Source organism: Falco rusticolus, chromosome 5 (assembly GCF_015220075.1).
Source record: "Falco rusticolus isolate bFalRus1 chromosome 5, bFalRus1.pri, whole genome shotgun sequence".
NCBI classification, from domain to species: Eukaryota; Metazoa; Chordata; class Aves; order Falconiformes; family Falconidae; genus Falco; species Falco rusticolus.
In genome coordinates, this window is record NC_051191.1 from 10066601 (window position 1) to 10090031 (window position 23431).

At 45.1% G+C, this 23431-nt stretch overlaps 1 protein-coding gene across 1 annotated transcript; it reads right to left on the reverse strand.

The window, feature by feature from the left end:
• Positions 1 to 8314: 8314 nt before the first annotated feature.
• On the reverse strand, positions 8315 to 22312 carry WNT16 (Wnt family member 16). Its single transcript, XM_037390425.1, is given in 5 exon segments — positions 8315 to 11378; positions 11380 to 11535; positions 19483 to 19769; positions 21731 to 21975; positions 22067 to 22312. Coding segments are annotated over 5 exon segments (1086 nt in total). The 5' UTR covers positions 22156 to 22312; the 3' UTR covers positions 8315 to 11069.
• Positions 22313 to 23431: the final 1119 nt, after the last annotated feature.

Below are 23431 nucleotides of genomic sequence, written 5' to 3' on the forward strand. Positions count from 1 at the left end.
TGTGTCTTGGGTTATTCAATGTGTGACACTTAACTGACAATGTTTCCTTCATCTTTTTTTTTTTTTTTTTTTTTTATGGAAAATAAATGGACCAAGTTGAAGTGGCCTGTTCTTTAGCTTGCATCAGAGCTGTGAGAAAACATAGCTTTCTTTGGAAACTTTTGTTTCTTTTAAGTAGGGCCAGCTTGAACTTTTCCTAAAACTAAGTTGGTATGGTATTACTGACAGTGTTGGTATTCACAAAATAGGGGCTGACGCAGAATTGGGTGTAATCTCTTGGAGCTTTATGTCATGAGTTCTTGTATAATCTCCAAAAAATTCTAGCTAGTACCATGGCACATAAGTCACAAAGGGTTTTTCAGGAACCCACAGTGCAAGTTGAACACGGTGGCACTCAAAATACTATTATTGTTGATTCCTTCTGAGACAAAATTAATTCTGTGCACTAAAAATTTCAAGCAATATTGAGAATTACCTTGTAAGTCAAATAAATAGGCTGTGATACCAGAGGAAGACTGAACTCTGAGTTGTTCTCTATGTTTAACTAGCTTGTTAAATAATGTGATTTTTCCTCATGTTTAATATAGAACAGCAATAAATGCACCTTATACAGTGAAACAGCTTTTGTTAAATGTTTCAGATTTTCTTGTGTAGGTGGTCATGTCAAAATCATGTATATTTTTTCCAAAGTACCCCCCCCCCCTGTTTTTATCAGTTGGAAAATAATTTCTGTTTCATAACAGGCTGTTGTGGAGAACTAATTCTGTAATTCCTGGAATTTTCACAGAAATACAGTTTTGTTGGTGCATATGCCAGTATTGGTTATGCTGCTATCCAGAATAATATCAAAACAATTTTGAAGTTACTTGGCAGGGGTTTGAAGAGGAAAAAAACATTTGCCTGCATTAATAGTTTCCCTGGACTAATCTTGTCTTTATTCTTTTGGTTTTGAATGCCATTGAATATTTCATCTTTGATCAAATTAAAATTTCCTCTACAGAATTAAATGGAGGGAAAATAAGACTAAAGGCAGACCTCTTTTAGTCCTTGTAACTTTTAAATTTTTGCCTTTTTTTTTTTAGCGATCTAAATTAAGTAAATATATTATGACTCTTTTAACCCCTTAAAGTTGCACCTGCCACAAAACCTTTACACAATGGATTTTAAAGCAATAAAATATTGGTTTTGTAACCTCTTAAATAACTTGATTCTTGTGCTTTTGGTGGAAATCTTCCTCTTATTCTGTAACCCATGTCCTGACAGCTTTAGCGTATCACATTTAGTAAGACTCTCTTCAAGTATACTGAACTCGTACTGGAGTGGCCATGCAAACGGGGTCTCCTTGCTCTTGTCCATCATCGTGGTCTGTTGACTTGCTACAAGATCTAGTCATACCATCTCCTCTGCCTTAAGTGAGCTAGTTACAGTGTCCCCCTGTTGAGGTAAACTTTCTGATGCTTACTCTTAAGAAGTCAGACCTTCTGATAATCTATCTAAATTTCATTTGAGTTGCCAGGCACAAAGATTACTTTTTTGGCCTCCCTGGTGTCTCCCACAGCTGGCGGTAGGAAGTATTCAGTTGCAAAGATGAAGGCATTTGGTACCGGTAACTTCGTGTGAAAGTACGTGTGTGTGACAGAGCTCCAGGATGCGTATTTTCCTGCACAGGGTGATGGGAACATTTGCAGCATCTTGCAGACTTGTTGAGAACGGAGCGGTGAGGGAAGGAGAGAAACATCATGGGGGATGTCTGCCTTGGAGTGCAGCTGTGAGACGGGGCTGGCGGGGGGGGGGGGGGGGGGGGACGGACGGACACAAGAAGGTTGTAACTTCATTTTCACTAAGGAGCTGGGATTCAGGCTACCTGAAGGCAACTTCATTGTAAAGCACAGCTCTTAATTGCTTTACATGGATAACAGGAGTCTTAAGAAAGAAGCTGACAGGGGTTTCTGCCTTCACATGCCCTCTGCATCTTTCCTAATGTCTTTCATGATCAAACTTTTTTTTTTTTTCCCCCGCACACACCCCCACCCCATCCCACCCTTCTCTGTAAACAGCAGAGCCTTTTACAGCTTTAGTTTCCCAAGTGCTAGTTTGGAAAAAGCTTCCTTTTGCTAAGCATGTTTGGCTTTCCAGATGTCTTACTGTGGGACTTGGTTCCCTCAAACAGTGACGTGACTACTAAATGCTTGGTGTGTATGTAATGTCTCCTGAACTGTTTGGATTTTCTGCAGTCTTAAGTGCTTTTCAAGAATGAGTTTATTAATAAAATAGAAGCCAGGTGGACAACTTCAGGAGGGGAAATAAGTGGTAATACTGCCACCCAAGTGCTGAGTGACTTGCCTGTGTAAGGGTGGGAAGGGCTGTAGTTGCTCCCTAAACTGACTTGGGTCATGACTAAGGTGCATACCAAGCAAGGGACTTTTTATTGATGAAATCCTGTTCAGTTTTATGTCTGTAAGGCCATAGCCTAGCCTTAGTACAAGGGGACTGCTAAGAAAATTAAAAAAGACACCTGGAAGGCTGGATGGGAAGCAGGAAGGTGCAAGAACAGCTCTCAGCCTGTTCAGTGATGCCATGAGGTGTCGGTGGCTCCTGATGCTGTACTAGGGATATGCGAGACCTTGCTTCTCGCCTGCTGAGCAACATGCCAGAAGGGCACAAAGACCTGGGCTCAGTGACCACATCCTGCTGCTGCCTCCCTGGAGGAAAAAAAAAAAGAAGAATGGCAAGAAAGAATGTGCTCTACTTGAGATGTTTCATTATTTTAATATTCGCTTAATCCCACTTTTAGTCCCTCCTTGCTGCTCCTATAGTCAGCCCTCTCAGCCTTGCAAACAAGATCTAATGCATCCTTCACCAACTCAGGTTAAAACAGGTTCTTCAGATGCCTCTTTCTGTGCTTAACTATCCATCCAGATAGGTTGTCTCATGTACTATCAAAATCTTCTTTGCTGAAAATTGATTACTTCTTTGCAAGTTAAAAATTGATGACTCTCCTCTTGGATTTCTTTTACATTCTTCCTGGCCCTATCTTTTCCTTTCTAAAGCATGCAACACAGTTCCTTAATCTTGTGTTATCCTTTCAAGGTTGCAATAATCTGTAAATCTTTAATTACCCATTCCCTCAGAAAGGTCTGTTCCTTTTTAGGGTGTTGTCCATAGCAGGATATAGCTACAACCTCGCTGACATGAAAAAAAGCCCTCCCAGCTGAGGAGAAATCACGTCTCCTCTTTCAGCTTGGTGGATGGCAGTGGGAGGGAGTGCTGTCTTCTGTGGAACGTAGCCTGCAAATGTTTTTTTCTTACCAAATGCTGCAGCAATCCTTTCTGACTAATTATCTTCCTTGGCCTTGAATATTTCAGCATTGTCTTTATCAGTACACCCTCATGTTCCCAGATCTTGGCAGCTGAATCATCCTTTCCACTGGAAAACTTGGCTTTTACAGCTTAGCCCTCATAGGTGCCTTAAAAGCTTCTACCACACAATGTGGGTAACTACACCTTGTATTAAGCTTTGTAGTGTATTAATAAATCAACATCATCTGTTTATTATCCTTCGAAGTACGTGGAAATGAAAACTTTCTTTCAGGGCTTTAGACTATATGAAGAGAGGTGGGGATCAGTATAGAGCACTGTAATAGTCCAGCTACATTGTCTACTATATAAAATGCACAGAAATCGCTCCATTCTCTATGGAAAATTTCTGATCCCTGGAGGCAGCCCAAAGCAGCTGGTTAATTCTGTTCCTCTTGTTGATTTTGCACTACAATGCAGGAAGTTTGGAGTGGTTTCTTAGCATTGCAATTATGGGGCAATCAGCAAATGGAAAAAAAACCACAGAGCCCAACTAATATTTCAAGATTATGTTAAGTGGTCAAAATTGTATTATCCCAAATACGGTCTCAGCAGAGAGTACAGTACTGTTCTGTCGTGCCTTAGTGCTGTTTAGTCCTGAGTGACCAAAAACAAGGAGGGCTTTTCCAAGGGGTTACTTATAAAATCATTGATCAATGGAAAATGTGTCTGCCCTGAACCATCAACCCTTCGTACTGTAGATGGCTTGCTTGTTCTCCTGAGAGGGTTCCTGTATTATAGCACATTGCGAAGGATCGTAAAACTTCTACAGGAGGTGGCTGTAGCATTGGATAATCCCAGAACTTTGGTTCTACCTAAATCTCTTGAACAGAAATCACTGAAGTGGGTTTATTTCACTAGCTGCTTTGTTTGTAGAACTTCTGTCAAATACTCTCCATTTGTGCTGTGTGGGTCTTGGTTTCATTGATTTCTTTTATGTTAAAAGCCTGGAGTTTTCAATGTACGTGAAGTGTGAAACCCCATTTGGACAATATTCTGACATTGGCAGCACAGTCAGCTCAAGGATGTACAACCCCTGTTCATCTCCCTGAATTCTTACTGCCACGTCCCTGCTGCAGTTTGCTGCTCCAAACTGAGCCAAGTCTCTTGTTTCTCTCGTTTGCGGAGGGTTTCTGTGACCCATGTCGTTAAACCGATGGAGGGGCTGGTGTCAGGGGAGGGGGTAGGGAGCCTGGGCACACACTTGGCCAACCTGGCAGGCAAACCCAGCCTGCCACGGAACTACAGGCTAAAACTTCAAAATCAGCACGAGTAAGACTTAGTTCTCCAAGTTCCAGGTAACTTCTGGGTTTGCTCCCATTGGCATAAGCACCAATGACTAGCCAGCATCATTTTTTAAAAAGTCAAGTAACACATCTTAAAATGGAATTGAGTAGTATCTTGATGTTGTGTTCCTCTGCACGTTGATTCTCTTCGTAATATACTAAAAACTCAGTATGTTTAACATCAAAATATTGTTTAGCACATGCTGAGACAGAACAGAGTGTCAAATTAATTTCTTAGATTATGGGGCAGATTGGGCCACGCAAAAGGATGGGACATTGTGTCAGTTGTCAGCTGTTTTGTGCTGCTGGCATGAGGTACAATGTACCTTTTGCCACAGAGGGGAAATCATCATCCATGTAGATAATAACGCAATCTGGTTTTAAACCCTAGTATAGTGTCAAGCATTTTCTCTAGAAAATAGAAATGCTCATGAAATGTGTTTGTGCTCTGCTCCACAAATAGAAATTTTCAGGACTTTGGGGAAAATGACTGTAAAAATCTTACCCAATCACAAGTTTCAGCATTTTAGTTAAGGCATCCGGATATGCACATAGCTTGATATTACCAAAAAAAAAAAAAAAGCTGATGATTCCTGAAGTATTAACAAGGGAGAGTGCAGTTCATTTAACATTACATGAGCATAGCAAGGCTGAGAGGAAGATGAGATGGCCAAACCCTGAGACAGGCTCCGAACTTTTAGCCTGTGACAAGCTGTTCTTGACAAGCCGTTCTGTGCTTGCAGGCTGAGGTTCAGCAGCAGGTTTCACAAGGTATGTGGCACTGCCCTGTAAGGGACCCGTCTTTCTCCAGTTCGGTTAGTGCATCTGAGCTCCCCTTGTGTGTCTGCCTTCACACTCCCAGGCACTTCATTTGTTACCCCTCTGTGCTGTGCAAAGTGATAGCTCCCCTCCGCAGATGGCCACCCATTTGCAGTCAGCCCTGGCATCCAGATTCCAGCCTCGGCCGGAGGGCTCACCAGGCAGTGTTCCCTGCTAGCCGTGACATCAACTGCAGTCTCATGTTCCTACCTGCCGCCCTGCTCCCAGCCTTGCAGAGTTGACATGGTGGCCAGAGAGGTTTAATTCCCGTTTCATTCTCCACTGAGTAAATCGTTATTTATTTAACAGAACTATCCGTGGAATCACACAGTTGTCTGTCCAGTGTAACAGCAGACTCTGGGAGAGGCATAGGTATTTTAGCACTAATTATCTGCAGCATTAATGTAGAGTTCACAGGCTGAATTTGTCATTTGTGTGTGAGAAAACAGCTTATTTGACTTCCAGAAATATGAACCGCAGGAGGCCATGTTTAGGAAGTGCAATTTTAGCCAACTGAGTATTTTAGTCTTTGCTTGTCCTTGAAAAAATTGCACTGGGGTCTGCAGCAGGACTTGCCCAGTAGTCACGACTCAAGATGGTTACCGTACAGTCCCAACTGGCAAACCACAGCTTTCAAAGTACATGGGCTGAGAAACAAATGCAGTGACCAGGTAGCCAAAGCATTATGTTGATGATCAGGAGACCTGCCTATTCTTTTTTTTTTTAAAAAAAAAAAAACCAAAACAACCTAGGTCTGCCACTGCTTTTGCAAGTGATTTTGAGCAAGTAATTTCTCCCGTTTCCCATTTATAGTCAGACACCACTGCTACTACTACTGCCCTCCTTAGTGACGCTCATTAGATGTATAGGTGTGAACCTTTTGTTTCTCAGCTGGGTGTTCTTAGCTCTTGTCTGCCTGTGCTGACTGACTACAGTAAAAATTGTAGAAGGTGGTAAAATCCTAAAAATTGCTATTGCAATCCTTGCATGAAATGAAAAATAAAGTCATGATACTGCATTCACTGTACTACTGCTACTGGGATCTGGGCACTCCAGATCACCTGGCAGGACAGACGAGGCACAGTCAGGAGAGGATTCAGAGTTATCATTTTTTGGCAGTTTATGTAGAACCAATAATAACAATTTATTCCACTCTGATACTTCCTGCTATTCCACCTTGTGTTATATCTGCCATAAGTTAGAGGGCTCAGACAAAGATTGCCTAATTTGTCATGAAGTCTGCCACAGTGGGATGATCCTTCTGTATGTTTTTAATAAATTCTAGCCAGCAGAGTGAGCTGGTATAGGTTCAGCACTTTACGTGACCTAGCCATGATGGTTTTGGTCTATGAGGAACTGCCCTAAAGTCAAGTTTGCTGTCTCGTGAAACCTCATCCTTCAATGAAATCAAGCATCTCAACTCTGTCAGAAACCTCAGCCAAAGCAGATGTCCTTTAGCATCATTTCCTTGCATGACCAGTGCTAATTGTTACTGTTTACTTTACACATATGTTTCACATACTTGTCATTCACTGAAAAGAGGCATTTTGATAGCAATGGAGACAATCTCTGTTTACTAAACATCCTTTGACAAGGGATCTCCAACAGGCAAGGACACGATGGTGTTCTTCAGTTGCCAGTGCATGCACAGGCTGGCACGTGGGCAGACGGACCAGCTGCGTTCCTGCAGTAACTCCTCAGAGTATGTCAGCACTTCAGTCAACAGCACAACTTTTCTCTTAAAATATGCAGCCAGTGCACGTGCATTTCTGTTTTCAAAACAGCATATGTCATTTTCACTTTCAGGTTACTATTATCCTTTCTTCAAAAAGTAAACTTGTGGCATTTTTCATAGGTTTGCTACTTTTCACAAACTGCTGTTCCATGCATAAAAGGGTGGTGTGAGAGAACAGGACAGAGATAAGACCTTTCCCCCACTCAAACTGTGAATGTCTTTCCAATTTTTTTCCTAATCTTGCTTGTTCAGATAAGCACACACGTGACTCCTCTCAAACAGAAAGGATGTATTATTGCAAGCTATACAAGGGTATTATAAATCTATGTTTCAAGTCAACAACCTTGACCCTTCTGTCCAGCACTGGGAAAAAACCCCTCCTATTAAACTGAGTAAATGAAATTCATCCCAGTGCCATATGCCCACAAAAGTAGCTGAACCACGTATCTTGTACATAGGCTCCTCTTTGAAGGTGAGGGCACGCTGTCTTGCAGATGGTTTTCCCTCTCGCTCTCACCCAAGGAAAGCTTTTCCAGAGTGTGGAAGGAATAAAGGCAGTTTTATGGAATAAATGCTGCAATAGATGTCAGCTAATTCCCGATGCCACTACGGACCCTGATCCTGTTCAGAATTGCTTTTACAGATACTGCCCATCCAGAGCTGCATGGCGCTAAACTTAAACTGCAGTTTCAGCTGTGGTAGGTAAAGAGGGGGGGGTCATGCTCCAGTCTCCCCAACACACTCAGCTTCGCTTGTGCTTCGCCCCCCCAGCCCCGACGTTAGTGCAGCAGGAGAGCGAGCAGCAGCCCCCCCAGACCGCATGTGCTTGCTCTCACCGGTGCTCTGCCTTCACTACAGAAAGGGCAATGCCACCTCCCATGAAACAGCTCTCTTCAGCTCCTCAGAGGCAAGATGGGACCTTCGGCTGCCAGCGAAGCTTCAAACCCATTACCTTGCTTGCTCAGCCATTGTAGGTTTCATAAACCAAGTGTGTTACCACTCACCTTTGTTGTCTTTTGTAATTCTTTGAAAAAATAAACTTCCCCCCCCCCCCCCCAAAACCAGAAAAAATCTTTTATTAACAACATTTAAGAACAAAAAGATATATTTTTTTTTTTTTTTAACTAGATGACCTCTCAAAAATAATGCAGTGTTAAATACTGGCTAGCCAAGCAGGCAAGAGACACCCTGACTGCTCTGGCTGCATCATGAGTGCCCCACGTCTCCTTGCAATGCTGTGAGTGCCCTTCCCCTTCAAATCCACAGAAACAGCTCACTGAGATTTTCTCCTGGTGAAATCCCTGAGGCTGATCTTAAATCCAGGAGTCCAGGACCATTTTCTCCCCATTTTCTCCCCTGCCAGGAGTTAAGGCATACAAGAAGTACATTGGTGATTTTCCTTTACAGATCAGGTGTGTTAGAACCTTTAGGTGCGGGAAAAGCTAAGGTAGTTTTGAGACACAGACTGGGGCTTCTTCAGGAGATCTCCATCTCCCTGCTGGAGCCCCATGCAACAAAACGGTGGTGATCTCAGCACGGAACTCAGCAGCGGTAGGTACGGCGAGGAGCAGTCTCACGTAGGGCAACCAAGGCACTTACCTCTGCCAGTAGCTTGGTGTAGGACAGATGCAGAAAGAGAGAGAGGTGGTCTCTACACCACCTTCATACCAATAGTGAACAGCAGCATGTCCCATCCGTGTGGCTGATAGGTGCTGTGGCACAGCCTGTGGAGCCTGTGGGTTTACTTTCCTTGCTGGAAGATGGGAACACCTGGGGCTTCACAACTTTCTCTTCAGGGTCTTCCACCAGGATGTGTCCTCCCCATCCAAGTTTTCACAGGGAGGGTATTGAATCCTTTGGTGACAGAAACTGCTATGCTGAAAATCCTTCCCACAGATAGCAGATTTTGTGGCCTCAGCATAATTATTTGGCTAGGTCAATGGAGACAGACTGGCCAGATGTGGAGGGAAGGTCCAAAAAGAACCATCAGATAAAGGACTTCTTGGTTGCTGAACTGATGTTCCTAAAACAGTCCACATAAGGCAATGATGTACCACAACACAGGTTTTGTTTGCTTCTTCCTGAGCTACATGTCCAATAAAGAGTGACAGGGAATCTGGTCACCATATTTCATGGGAAAATAAATGTCAATGAGGAAATTAATTCCTCAAAATAACTTGGAAAGCCTCAACCAAACTGTCTAATATGATTTCCTTCTAAAAACTGACTGTTTGTGTGGAATCAGTCAAGGGATTGCAAACCCTTGCAAGTCCCCTTGATGTCAGTGGGAGTTCTGTATTTACCGCTGGAGTTGAGGTTGTAAAATAATTTAAAAGAATAAAAAAAGTACACAGAATAATAATTAGCTGATCATTTAGAAAATCATAGTAAGTGTGTATTAATTGAAATAATTATAAGCACCCTGATGGTAAAAAAAGAACACATGTAATTCTCTAACTAATTTCCCCCTGCACATGCACATAAAGATCAGTTAAAGGCTACTACAATAGTAATGAATATCTAACAAACAAATGTCAAAGGCTGTATTCTTATCACATTTGTTCTGGAAACCTTTTACATAACTTGCATAATTTAAATATTTACAAAATATAAACTTTCTTGTCTTATCAAAAATAGGTCTTTGCACATTTAAACAACAGAAATCCTTTCACATGTTGCTTTTTAAGCCAGGCATTAAATCACTGCATAAAAATAAACAACCTTTCACAGATGTAAAAGAAAACTGAGCCAACATATGGAGGGGGAGAAAATGTTATCAATAACAGTTTAAATATTTTAGTGGTGTGAGCCAATCCAGAAATTACACTGTGTATGAGGGTGCAACCTAATGAAAAGTTCTAGCTGCTGCTTCTGTAAGAGAAAGCAATGTTTTAAAAAACCTTTTACTTTATGGCAGATTTCTTTGGGCTAAATCTCATATGGATAATTGTGAAAATGATGGTGAACCACCAGTGAGATGGTTGAACGTAGCAGGTGATTGCATGCAGTCCAACAGTGGGGTGATGATCAGCTGATTGTGTGTGCAGATACTGAGGAAATGCCTGCAAAAGAATTTTATTTCCTTCAAATATCGAACTGTATTTCTGTCCCTCCTCAGACCTGTCCTTTCTGCATTTGAAAGACAACCTATAAAAAATCCCGAGGTTGCTATTTGGTACGCCGTTCACATTCATCAAGCTGTGCTCCAGCTGCTCTGCTCTGGACACAGCTTGTTCCACACTGACGGACCCTCCTCGTCCACTCAGGCAGTGCCTGGCTCTCTGCAGTCATACGTGCTTCCCCGTACCAGATGCTTTCTGCATATTATGCAGAAGATAGCTTCCCGAAGGGTTGCAAAGCAAATGCTTCATGGTCAACAGCAGAACACTTCCCCTACCTTTTGCTTTTTTTTTAGGCCTGCAGAAATGAACCATCTAGTGGATCCATCTAGTTGCAGTTTTAAAAATACAGACATAAGGATTATACTTACATGCCCTTTTAACTCTTCAGCCTCTGGCTAACGAGATCTTGAGTTTTCTCCACTACGCCTACTGACCACATCGATCTTCAGGACGTTACGGCTACTAAAGACTTGGAAAGTTTAGGGTCTGTCCCTGCTCATGGATTTACATGGTCATATGTGTCATCAGGCGCCCCTTTCTGTTGTTTTAGCTGTCCCTGCATGCAGGCTGCTGTTCACTCGGTTGCTCTTTCATATGCCAGATGCTTGGGCTACCCACTGCTTGGCAATGCTGTTCCCCACGAGGCTGATCCCCCCTGCGATCCCACATGGTAAGAGTAATTGCTGCCTGTGCGGCATTGTGTGTACCAAACAGTGCAGGAGGGTTTAGCCGTGTTTTCTGTAATTCCTCTTATTTGCAGGTGTGTACATCAGTCATGGTCTCGCACCTCCGGCAGCGCACGTAGCAGCACCAGACAAACTTGCATTCACACCTTTCCACGTGCCTGACCACGTGGGTATTGTACCCACGCCCACAGCAGAGGAGGTTGCAGCCGTCGGGTCCCTCCGAGGTGCGGTTACATTCCCTTCCCTGAGTCCCAGGAATCCCCAGGTTTTGGTCTTCGACACAGTAATTGGGCGATTTGTTCACATACAGCAGGTCTTCTTTCCCAATTGGTATTTTCCGTTGGCTTTTCTCTTTCCTGCGTAGCTTTTTTTTTCAGTCTGTCTGATATTTGTATGCTGTTTTCATACTTATCCTTTAAAAACCGGCCGATCTTTTCAAAGGAAGACATTGTTTTCCAACAAGTTTTCACCGCGCAGGACCCAGAAACACCGTGACAACGGCAATCCACTGACATCAGCTTCGCTACAGCCTGAAAGCAAAGGAAGAACGACATTTGGAGGTGGTCTTCCATTCATTAGGAATACTGCCTGACATCAGTAACACAGAGGTCCCAAAGTATTTGATATTACAGCTACCTTTGCCATTTCAGAGAATGGCAAGCCAGAACACAGGAGGATACGTGTTAGAAATCAGGTTTCCAACTCCGGACCCCCACTATGAGAAGCCAGATCTTCCGAAGTGCTCTGCATTTGCACTTTGCAATGGCAGTAACGTAGCCATACTGAATCACAATAACGAAAACTTGTATTTCTGGCTGGCTTTTCATTCTGGAAAATCCTGAATACCTGAAAGGACATGTCCTGTGTCACTCCTCCCACCGCTGGAATGTAAACAGTTGTCATGGGGAATAGCAGGAGGGGAAGCACGGACAGAGCAGGTAACGGCACTGTTCCCACATCGGAAACATTTACTGGGCAGGTCTATGCCACCTTTTAAGGGTGCCTTGCAGCTACCATCAAGGTCGCTAAACACTCACGACAGTCTGTAACTCAGGCCACAGGAACGGCTTGAGGTCGCACAACAGAGTCTGTGTGACCAGCACGGCTCAGCACCTGCAGCAGCGCAACGTCCAGCCTGGAGGCACCTCGGGGCAGACCTGTGCTGGAAAAGCAGGAGGATGCTCACATCTCTGAGCTCCGCAGAAAGTCTGTCAATCAAAGGAGCCACTATAGCTCAGCAGAGGTGTCTTCAGCTCAGGTATTCTGGAATAGATCTCAGGTGCTTCTCACTTACAGGATCAAGCCCTGTTCTTGTAATTCAGGCATACTAGTACTATCACACATTTCTAGTGTTTCAGTTGCAATGGCTCTATTTAACACAATTTGATAGCTGCATTCATATTACTTTTATAACTTTCAACATTTTCACAAAATTTCCACAGTTATTACCAACATTAAAATGCCCTTAGATGGGCGACTTTTCCACGCCCCTACAGAAGCAAGCACTGGGCTCAGCAGTAACTGTCTGACCAACAACAGCAGTCTGCAGCACTGCGTTAAGCTTTTGCAACACACAAGAATTTTGACTCAGTTTACAGGAGACCAAGCCTCAAAGAACTGGAATCTGTAAACAAGTAGTAATTTTCTTTACATGGGACTACAACTCAAATAGTCAGCAGACAATCAATACAATACTTCCTTCTGGAATATCCAATAGTCATAGTATAAAATTATACAATTGTGACACATCTCACATTAGAGTTTGGAAAACTGCAGAGAAGAAATCATCGCATGCACAGATACAGCAAAAGGACAAGGTATTGTAATTTTGGTTTTGTTTTGCTTTACCTTTCCATCAATATACTTTCTGAAGCCATCATGTGGACTCTACGGGCTGCTGGTTAATGGTGTGGAAAGCCCATGTTACCGTCTTCTGTTTTACTTACCTTCCCCCCCATATTTAATTTCCACAATCAAGGCAATTGGGAAATGTAACAGAAAGTGTGACATTTAAATTAACTCAAAGTAAATTTCCCTTGAAATTTCTCATGCAGCAAGGCCAATACAGTTTCAAATTATTCCTCTGTGCAGAAACCACTATTTCCCACAAAATGGGGAAGAAAACACCCCCACCCTCACCATCCCACCCCCAACTTCATGATGTTTATTACATTTCACCCTAAACCTTCCTTTACCCCACAGCCCCCACAAATACTAACTGCCGTCAATCTACATCTTTCTCAAACTGCCTTAGGGAAGAAAAAAATAGAAGCCAAATCTATCCAACTCCCTCCTCTGGTTTTGCCTGAGAAAGAAGTTTCATTTGTGCCTGTTCCTAAGCCTCATTTCTCTGGTGATATCAGAGCCCTGAAATCCTACCGAGCTCTACTGACCCCGTGCAGGACCAGAAATAAACCCAAGTCCCAGGCTGCCTGTTTGCCACTCAGGCAGCACAAATGCCATCCTCAAATTTTCAGAGCTAGTCAAGGCACGGAGCAGATAAAATGGGCTGTTTCTACCCTGTGTGTTAAACTGGGACTTTTCCTCATGGTGAATGCAGTCACCGAAGTTTAGGAGGGATGCAATGGGGTTAAATCCATTGATTTCGTTTGGAGCTGAGGCCTCCTGGCACATTCTGCCACAAAGTTATTGACGCAAGCCTGAGTTGGTATTTACATATAACTCTACAAACATTATTAAAAATACACATGACCAAAGTGTTTGCTTGCAGTCACATCTTTGGTGAATGAACAAGACCTATTTGTTGGCAGAGGTTACTACGGAAGCCAAACAAGCAAGGCATTCAAAGAATTAGCATTAAAGAGTAGGTGGATGGCCTGACCTAGTACAGCCATTTGCCTTTGCAAGCTACACCTGGTGAAGCGATGCACCGGTACAGGAGGTATTTCCAGATGCTGCGGATTGCTTTTGGGATTGGAGAATTTTCCCTATCCTGGAAGAAATAAGAACATTGCAACAAGCAGACCCTCACCCCAGAGCACATGTAGACTCTTTCAATGGCAAATCAACCGGCAGTAATTCTGGTGGGTCGTTATCTTCTCTCCTTCACAGGTTAGTTTCTGTTTAATAGAACAGACTTGACCTTGAGCTTGTATTTCAAGAATCTATCAATAAGGAAATCACTGGGTAGTCAGAATATGCATCGTTAGGATGTAACAGTGATTAAGGCAGATGAGAATTTGAGATCCAAGGACAGAAAGTCTTAGAATAAAATGTCAAGGAAAAAAAGAAATACAGTATCAGAAGGTAAATTTTACACACAATTTATGAACAAAAGGGATTTAATAATATTTTCCAGTTTCTAATGATTAATTATTTGTGTCAAGGCAAATAACTAAAATCTCAAGATACTTTGAAATCACTTTGTGCTATAAGATTTATAAGGTTACAGGTGTAATCCTTGCTTTCACTGCAGTATGACAGGGTAACAACTAGGGAAGAAACAACAGGAGAAAAATATAACATTTCGCTTGGATAAAGAAGTGCACTTCCAAACCTGCTGGAATCAGGCATAATAAAATCTGGATGAAGCAGAAGGATCCAGAAATTGTCAGAAGAAGCACTGGACATACCTGCTAGGTGCTAAGGGTAAGTTACTTCCAGGTGGGCAAGCAGCCCAGCAGATGACACTCAAGAGTCTTTCTCTAAGGATGAATTAATGAAAATAAAGTGAGACAGACTTTCCAAACAGGAGCAGTAACTGATGCTGGAGTCTTGGGCTGTTATCAAATTACAAAAAATGCAGCATATATTATCAGTGTATGGCCAATCAGATGAATGCAAGAACTACAAATGTGAGTGTGGAAGGACTGAGAACATCCACAGAAGTTACATACATTTGCGTTTTTATTCTGTGCTGCTCAGGATTCTCACATGGAGCTTTGATGCACTCTGTTTTAGAATGATTTATGGCGTCATCACAGTTGCACATGACCCCAGGCTATTGCTTCCTAGCTGTGAGGATGGGCAAGTTTTCTGGTTGAACTCAAGCGTATCTTGGGTTGCATCTACTGCCAGCACAGGGAACTGACATACTGCTTTGGCTGATCACAACACACGCCGCTGTATCTCAGGCTGTCACGTGAACTTTAATGAACAAACTCCCATAGTTGAACATCTGGCAAAATTTAGGAGCTGGTATCTTCTCTTGCTGTTTTCTTGCAAAGATGGTGCCTATAGAGCCAACGCAGCCTTGTGGTGGGATGCAGCTGCAGTGCACGCCTGTGTCTCAGCAGCCCTCGGAGTTACTGGGATGCAGAGTTACTGTGAGCGTGACTTCCAGACTGACTCCACCACCAGTGCTCAGTTCCACACCTTTAGATTCACAGAGTGATTTTTTTTTTCAGTTATTCATGAAACTGTGAAAGAACTCTCCCTAAGGAACAAAATTTCACGGACAACTTCAGAGGAGCAATGTTACTCACAGAAACACAGTGGATAGAAGTGTCCTGTGCGAGCTGGGGCAGGTTTTCAGGTTTCTTTAGGCAGGTCATGGAAGTGACTGAGTGCTTGTGGGAGATGATTTGTGTTGAACTGAGCTGGATCCACGCGCGTTGCATCCAGCTACAAACCCACCTGAGCAGCTCCTCTTGCCCCTGTTGCCGCTCGTTGCCCTCAGCCCTGGTGGTTCTAGTGCAACAAGAGTGCAGGGTTAAGTGATGAATACAGTGCTGAATACTGGTCTGTGTTAAAAAATACCCTGTAGAAACTTCTTTAAACTGACTTCCTTTCACTGCTCCAATGCAATTAACAGAGGGAGCAGTGTGGGGTGGGAAGGTGTAGTTTGAGCAGGCGGATGGGCAGAAAGCAGAGACTGGTCTGCAGCGAAGGAGAGTGTCAGTGGATCACAGTTTGTGTACCCCTCAATGCCAATTAACACTTAGTAGCTCCAAGCTAAGCTCTCTGTTTGCAGGCACTTTCTCAGCAGTGAGACAGGGGCTGCCAGTACTTGTTTTGCAATGGAAACTGATGTCTGAGATCAAAATCCCAGTTTAAGCCCCCGGTAGAACTAATAGGACTACTGATGAAGACAAGCACATATCCTACCGGAGGTACAGCACTTTTAAGAACACTTGCAGACTGCTGATGGGTCTGTTACTAACCCACAAGTATCAGTAAAAATAAAACTCTCTGATGAGACAAGATATTGCAGTGTCAGAACACAAGTCCTATAGATCAAATATATTTCCACAAGTGGAAAACTGAGCAGAATTATTCCATCAGTAAAAAAATACCAATACAATAACAGTCAACCCATAGTGCCCGACTCCTCTCATCCTTTTATATAAGGAGCAGAGGTGCCCAAGTCACGGATGCACATCTAAGTACACTGAACTTACAGTGCTAAAAGATTACGAACATTTATCTTGTGGCAGAATAAGGAGTGAAATCTGGATCTTCTGAGGTTCAGGTTAGTATCCTAAACAGTGGTCAACTCAGTCGAAGGATCCTTACTATTTTAAAATTGATATATGTTGGATTTAACTATGAGATGTAGAAATGTAAAATCGCACTTTGTATGGAAGTGGGAAAGGAAGGAACAAGAGAATTCTACACATACCAGTTCCATTAGTAAGTCCAAACAAATACAGAAGTATTGTCCCTGAAAGACGGCTCTTGCAAGACACAGAACAAGGAACATGATAGTATTTGCTACAAAAGGTCGTAAGGTACCAAAATATATTGCAAAAAATCCTTCTTGTAAGCACCAAAACACAAAGGTCAACATTTTCCAAAATCTAGTTGAGGATTTTGAAACTACAAAAATGAAGAGATCTGCTGAACTTTACTTCAGCTAATATTGCTGCTAGAAATCCCAAGAACCAACAATAAACATTCTCTTTCACTCTGGACAGTGGTAAAAATTTTTGCTTTACCATACAGTTTGCCATTAAGTTACAAAACATTTGTGTATGGAAGCTGACTACTCTGTGTGTTTTCTTCCAAGATAATGAACAACAAACATACCATTGATACAAAATCAGTGAAATAAGGGTCTTCTGGTCTTTCAGGCTTGTAGTGGATGTTTTTTTTAAAAAACACACAGTGTCTCAGAAAGGGAATGAGCGTATGTATCATGCACACCAAATAAGCCTGTGACAGCTTGCTAGAGAGCTCAGGATCATGAAAAGCCTGAAACCCCAAAAGGTCCTCAGGACCTAATAGATTCTGTTGGGCCAGATTCTACCACATTGCCAGAGACTGACAGCCTAGTCTAAAACACTGACATCATGATGTCCCATATGGTAAGAAGTACCACTCAACACAAATAGTAGTAGAAGATACTATAGCTGCCCGACATTAAAGACGTGGACTCAGAATTTATTATATCTTCATGCGTACAGCTGACACCTAAGATAACTCAGATCCTGTTCAAAAATACCATTCATGGCAAATGAAGACTCACTTAACCACATCTTCCAATCCCCTGTAGCTTTAGCTCACTGTTAGAAAATATGTTCTCTTGAGCTGAATGCACAATTCCCCTTTGCCAGTCCGTCCTTCCCCTGTGACGTGGGCGGCTCAGCTGTCTGTGTGACCGCTACAGATGAGATCAGGGGACAGATACAACTTTAAAGAAAGCAACACCAAAAGTCTCTCTCCTAGGTATTCTGGGGGGTGGGGGGCAGGGGGAAGGGGGGCAAGGAGCGGAGGTGGTTAAAGCCGAAGGCTCCAGCCGGTTGTGCTGGCACACCTGCAGCAATGAGTGACGGGCACAAGGAACGGTACGAGAAGAGCACAAAACACTGTCACCGAAGACAGAAGGACAGCAAACTACTGCTGCTGCTAACATCAAGCTAAAGGCAGACAAGACAACAGGGTATCACAGAAAAGACCTGTGTCGCTGTCACCAGAGCACAGAAAAAACATCTTTCTCTTTGAAGCGCCTCTGGAGCCTTGCAGTCTTCTTCCCTACACTTCCACTGTCACCCTAATCCGAGTAAATGGCACTGTCTAATGACAAACATGAGTATTAAAACAAAAATTCCTATCTGTACTGTCTACTAAAAATCATTAAAAAAGAGAGAGAAGTTTACGGCAATTATTATATCCTCCCTTAACTACCTCTCTCTACAAATGTGATAGATGACCCTTTGCTCTTTCTCTAAGGAAGTAATCATTTAATCTTCTGTTCTTATTAACATCCCCTACTACACAATACCAACCACCCTTCCTTGGAGATGATTTAGCTGACTGCATCTAATTAAACTCATAGTAACTGTTCTCAGCATCTAATCACGTTTAACGTTTGCTTCTTCTACTTCAGCCCTGAAAAGGGCCTATGTCCCTGAAAGATCTTCCGGCTTTCCAACTATATAACTCAATGAAATTAAATAGCATGTGTTACCTTGTAAACTGCAAAAGTTAGTTTAAATTAAAATACTTTGCAATGATACTACCATGGCTCTTATGCTTACTATGACTATTCCCTGTCTATGCTGGATAGGAAAGTTGTTTTCAGTAAAACCCACTGATTCTGATTCTGGCTATAGGAAATTACTGAGTTACAATGGAGTCCATCAATATGGGTAGTCAAAACCAGAGGGTCTCCATTTCTTTTCTTTAGTTACAGCTGTGTCACCGAGCAGAACAGATTTAAAGTGTTATGGGGCCAGAAAGAACCATTAAACCCTTATGAAGTTAAAAACTCCAAGGTAAAGCAGAGAAAGTAATTTTCAAGCAAGAACCAGAATCCAAGTCTCTGCCGTTCTGGATGTAAGCCCCAAGCACTAAATTACGGACTCACATTTCCCTGTACGGGCTGTTTTGCATCCTCTGCAGAACAGGACAGGAGGACCCGATGTCACCCACCCACTCACACTTTTCCTCTGCAACCGTGGGTTTGAAGCCCTTTTGGCTGAAGAAGAGTTATCCAAAACCAGTCTCCTCTCACTTCTCTGATGACTTCCCTAACCAGTGAGCTACTTTAAAGTACAGGTGTCATTTCCATCCTGCCTTTTAAAAGAAAAGGTTAACTCTGGATTTCCTCTCTGAACAACTTTAGACTTCTGCTCTCAGCTGGGGACTCCGGACCGTGGGTGGCTAACAATGCCTCCTATCCAGTCTGCCTGCTCATTCAGGATTAGAGAGAATTAAAAATGCAGGTCATGATAAAAACAGAATAAACAGTGAAGAAAATCCTAATGTATTATTATGCTGGTTACAAGACTATTTCAAGTTTGTTACAGATTATCAAATACCTGATTAAAATAACTTGGATTAGCATGTCAGGTCTAATTCTTATTTTGTGGATTTTATTATAACCTGTGGAGTTTACTTAGCTAAAACTAGCTCTGATTCCCAGTTTGTATGCGTTTGCTGTGGCGATGTCAGTGCTGCTCTTGCCATTGCCACCATCTGTACCTGGAGTCAAGGACTGGCCTCGTTCGGTTGATGCCACTTTGTCAACGCAGGCGAACATGCAACCGCTGTCACTTCTGAACGGTGACACCTACCTGCCTGCCAGCCTCGTTGTTGTGCAGGTTCATCGCTGCCAGTCCGCTCCCGCTCTTGCCTGTTACGTTCTTCATGGGCACATCCAGGAACTTTCTGCTGAACGACATTCCGTAGTGGATATCATCAGAGCAGCCGCCCCAGTGCCAGCCCTCGCTGGCTGAGCCGCCGTGCCGCAGGTTTGTGTCGCAGGAGCACTCGGTCATGTTCCCTGCGCTGCACGATCGTGTCACCGCGTGCACGAGGCCCGCTGACGTCACTGCGTATATGAACGCGGTCTCCTTCGTGCCTACAAAGCAAGGCACGAATATATTACTTCATAACTCCCTCTCACTACCTTCCTGGCGGAGCCATAGAAAGCGATTTTACAAGCCAGACTATTATTAAAAGGGAACAGTCACAAGTTTAAAGCCATCCCAGCTTGGTCTGTGGAGTTAACTTGTTTAAAGGAGCAGATATTCACTTCCAAGAAAGACTTTGGGGCCTCTCCATATGACCATGCGATTAACAGTGCTGTTTCTGGCTGCTTGTACCATGCGATTTTTGGTAACTCCTTTCTAAATCTGGTTGGGAACTTTATTTGCCACATAAACTTTCAAGCCATTTAGCTTTAATAATAATAAAAAAACCCAACCCCCAAACAAACCACGCCCCCAATCCCTTACTCCCCACTCTGCTTTTCACTATTTCTATTGATTTGAAGAAGGAAGAAAAGGTTAGTTCAGATCTCGGAGGAGGAACCTGAAGCTGTCAGGAACCCAGGTTCCTTTGGTGCAGGGCCAGAACTTACCTCATGCTAAATTTAGCAGACATAGAGATTGTTCTAATTCACAAAGGCTGCAAACAGTCCCAAGAATCTTAAACCAGGCAGAAATCAGGATGGCACGAGGGTATTTAGGCTACGTGCTTTTCCTAGAACAAGCTGGCCATGGGAAAGTCAGCAGTATAGAAAGCCTTGAACTGTTACACTATACGGCAGATGAATCCTGGAGGGACCTGCCTGGGCCTCCTAAGCCAGCCCCGTTCTCTGAGACTTCTGGTATAACGAAACACAGATCTTTAAACCGTGTGCAGCAAACTGAAAATCAATGACTGGCCGTTAGCTGTAGCTAAAGCTTCACTGTGCTGATTTTCAGTGTTGTAAAAACAATTTGTTATTTCCAGTCCCCCAAGTTTCTGCTCACAGGCAGGGAAGTTTCTTTTGCTTCTCCCGTTTGCATTAGTCTGTGGTGCTGGTACCACCATAAAATGCTTCCACAGGGCATGCTAGTGAGGCTTTATGGGATAGCGGTGACACTGTAGACACAAGGGTCTACAGGAACAGTCCTTCCCATTTACAGGAGGACTAACACACACTACATATGGCTACACACAGTAAACTGCTCCCTGGTTGTTTTGTTTGTTTGTTTGTTTGTTTTTCTTTTCCTTTTAGGAAGGTGCCTGACTTTTTATTGCGCATTTTACATTTTCATGGTTAGTTTGGCACTTTTTCACTGTTGTAGTATGAAGCGAAGATTGCACAAACACAAAATGAAGTACTGCAATACATCAGTTCACATCAATGGCTATGCTGAAATCATGGAGCACAGCACTCAAACACCACTTGCAGGATCAAGACCTTTGATACTGCCATTTCATACAAACAAAATGTCCCTCTTTCAGTGTAAATTTCAGTAATTCCCATTTTAGTTCACGCAATGAAAGCAGCTTTGGTCTTGCTGTGCCGAGCAATACTGCCTAACTGAGCACACGTGATACATTTTTGAAGCAATTCACGTCACCTGTGGTGCTGCACGCAGACTTTTTACCTGCAGTCAAATGCCCTTTTTGAAATCCTGTGTGTCATTACCCCACTCATTTAGTAATTATGACATAAGGGGATGAACTCGACGTCAGCCTAAGAATAACAGCATTTCAACACAGTTAAGTGGATGTAGTTAAGGGCACCGTCACCCGCGGACGTCTCAAGCAAGTATCGCAAGCAGCAGCGGCAAGACTGCTGGAAAGCCAACGGCAGGCTCTGTCTGCTCGGCGCGCTTCGGGTACCCGCGGGAGCCTCCCGGGGCGGTGCGGGGCCCGCCCGCCGCGACGGCGCTCCCCCGGCCGGCTCTGCGGCCGCTCCCGACGCCCGCCCCGCGGCACCCCGAGCCCCGCCGGGGGCAGCCGGCCGAGCCCCCGCCCTCCCTGCCCCGGCGGGGCCGGCGGCGGAGGCACCTGCGCTCCGGCGGCCCCGCCGGGGCGGGCACTCACCGCTGCTGAGCTGGTGCCCGAAGGCGGCGGCGGCGGGTCCGCGGCGGGCGGCGGGCGGCGAGCGGCAGTCCCAGCGCTCGTGTCGGAACTGGCTGCGGCACTCCCGGAGGCCCAGGCGCGCTCCCTCCCGGATGGCGGGCACCAGCTCCGGCTTCTGCCTGCACAGGTCCTGCTGCCGGCGGCTCAGCGGCGGGCTGGCGCAGCCCGGCTTCTCCGGCCCGCCGGCGGCGGCGATGCCCAGCCACCTGCAGAAGCAGCCCCCCCGTCAGCGCCGGGCCCGGCGGACGCGAGGGGACGGGCGCCGCGCAGCCCTCCCTCCCGCGCCCGGCTACTCACATCCAGGTGCCGCCGGCGGCGGCGGGGCAGAGGGCGAGCAGCAGCGCCGCCCGCAGCAGGCACGGTCCGAGGGGGGGCCCGCGCCCCATGGCCGCCGCATCGAGCCCCGCCGCGCCGCCGCTGCCCGCCGCCCGGCGCCCCGGCCGGCGGGGACCGAGGGGGATGATCGCCAGCGGCGCCCCCCGCCTCGGCTCTGTCCTCCTCGGGGGCGGAGGGCAGCTGGCGGGGGAAGCCCGGGCCGTCGGAGGGCCCTCCCGGGGAGGCGGGCGGGGAAGCACAGGCAGCGCTTGGCCCCTTCAAGGTGAGAAAGTTGCGTTCGACGTTCGCCCCGGCTCTGCCCGCCCCGCCCGCGCATTGGCCGCCCGGGGGCCGGGGCGGGCCGGGCGGGCCGGGCGCGGGGGCTGCGCACCGCTCCGCTCCGCACCGCACCGAACCACATCGTACCGCACTGCACTGCCCCGCTCCGCACCGCACCGCTCCGCGCAGCACCGCCATGTCCCGGCCGGGAGCGGAGCGGCTGCGCGCCCACCCCCTGCCGCGCTGCCCCTGCCCCGGCGCTGCGTGCGGCTGCGGGGGCTGCTGGCGGGGTCCGGGCGCGGCAGCGCGGGCTGCAGGCAGGGAACCTGTGGGTCCGCAGTGATTTCATCCGCAGGGGGAAGAGGAGGCACAAAATACTGGTGTTAAGCAATCGTGACGCTCCCTACACTTTATACTCAATTTTTCCTAATAATTTGGCGGTATTCACTAACTGGCTCCAGAAGGCAGCATCAGTATTCATCAGGACAGCGTTTGCCCGCTCCTGTTAACTGCGGTGAGGCGGCCTTATCAGCGGCTACCTCAGTAATTTTTAGTTACTCATTTTACGCATTAAAAGCCAAGGAGTCAGCCGGCACCTGATGAATAGCTGCTCTTGGCAGTCTGGCTGCTCAGGTCCTCCTTGATCACAACGTATTGCTGCGTCCGTGTCAGTGAAACACCTGAGCTAAAAATAATCCGGATAAAATGGCAGCTCTGTAAAGGCTTTGATTTGACACAGCTGTAAATTAGTGAAACGATTCTTGTGGACTGACAACAGCTTCAAGTAAAGAGCACAATAAATCGTCTCGAATGACAGATGTACATTTTTAAGAGTACAACATGTTGAGAAGCAATCACATAAATGTGGTGTTCCCCCTGTATTTTTCCCCATGGATGTGCTGAGATATTTTAAGAGCACAGGCTGTGGTACATTTAAATCTATAAAATTATGTCTCCTTCCTACTTTGTGCTCATTTGTGTGCTCTTAAACGCTCTCCAAAGCATCGCCAGTTTTGGGCAGATGCCGTTGGACCCCACGAGCTATTTAAACCTTCTGATATGGCTTGT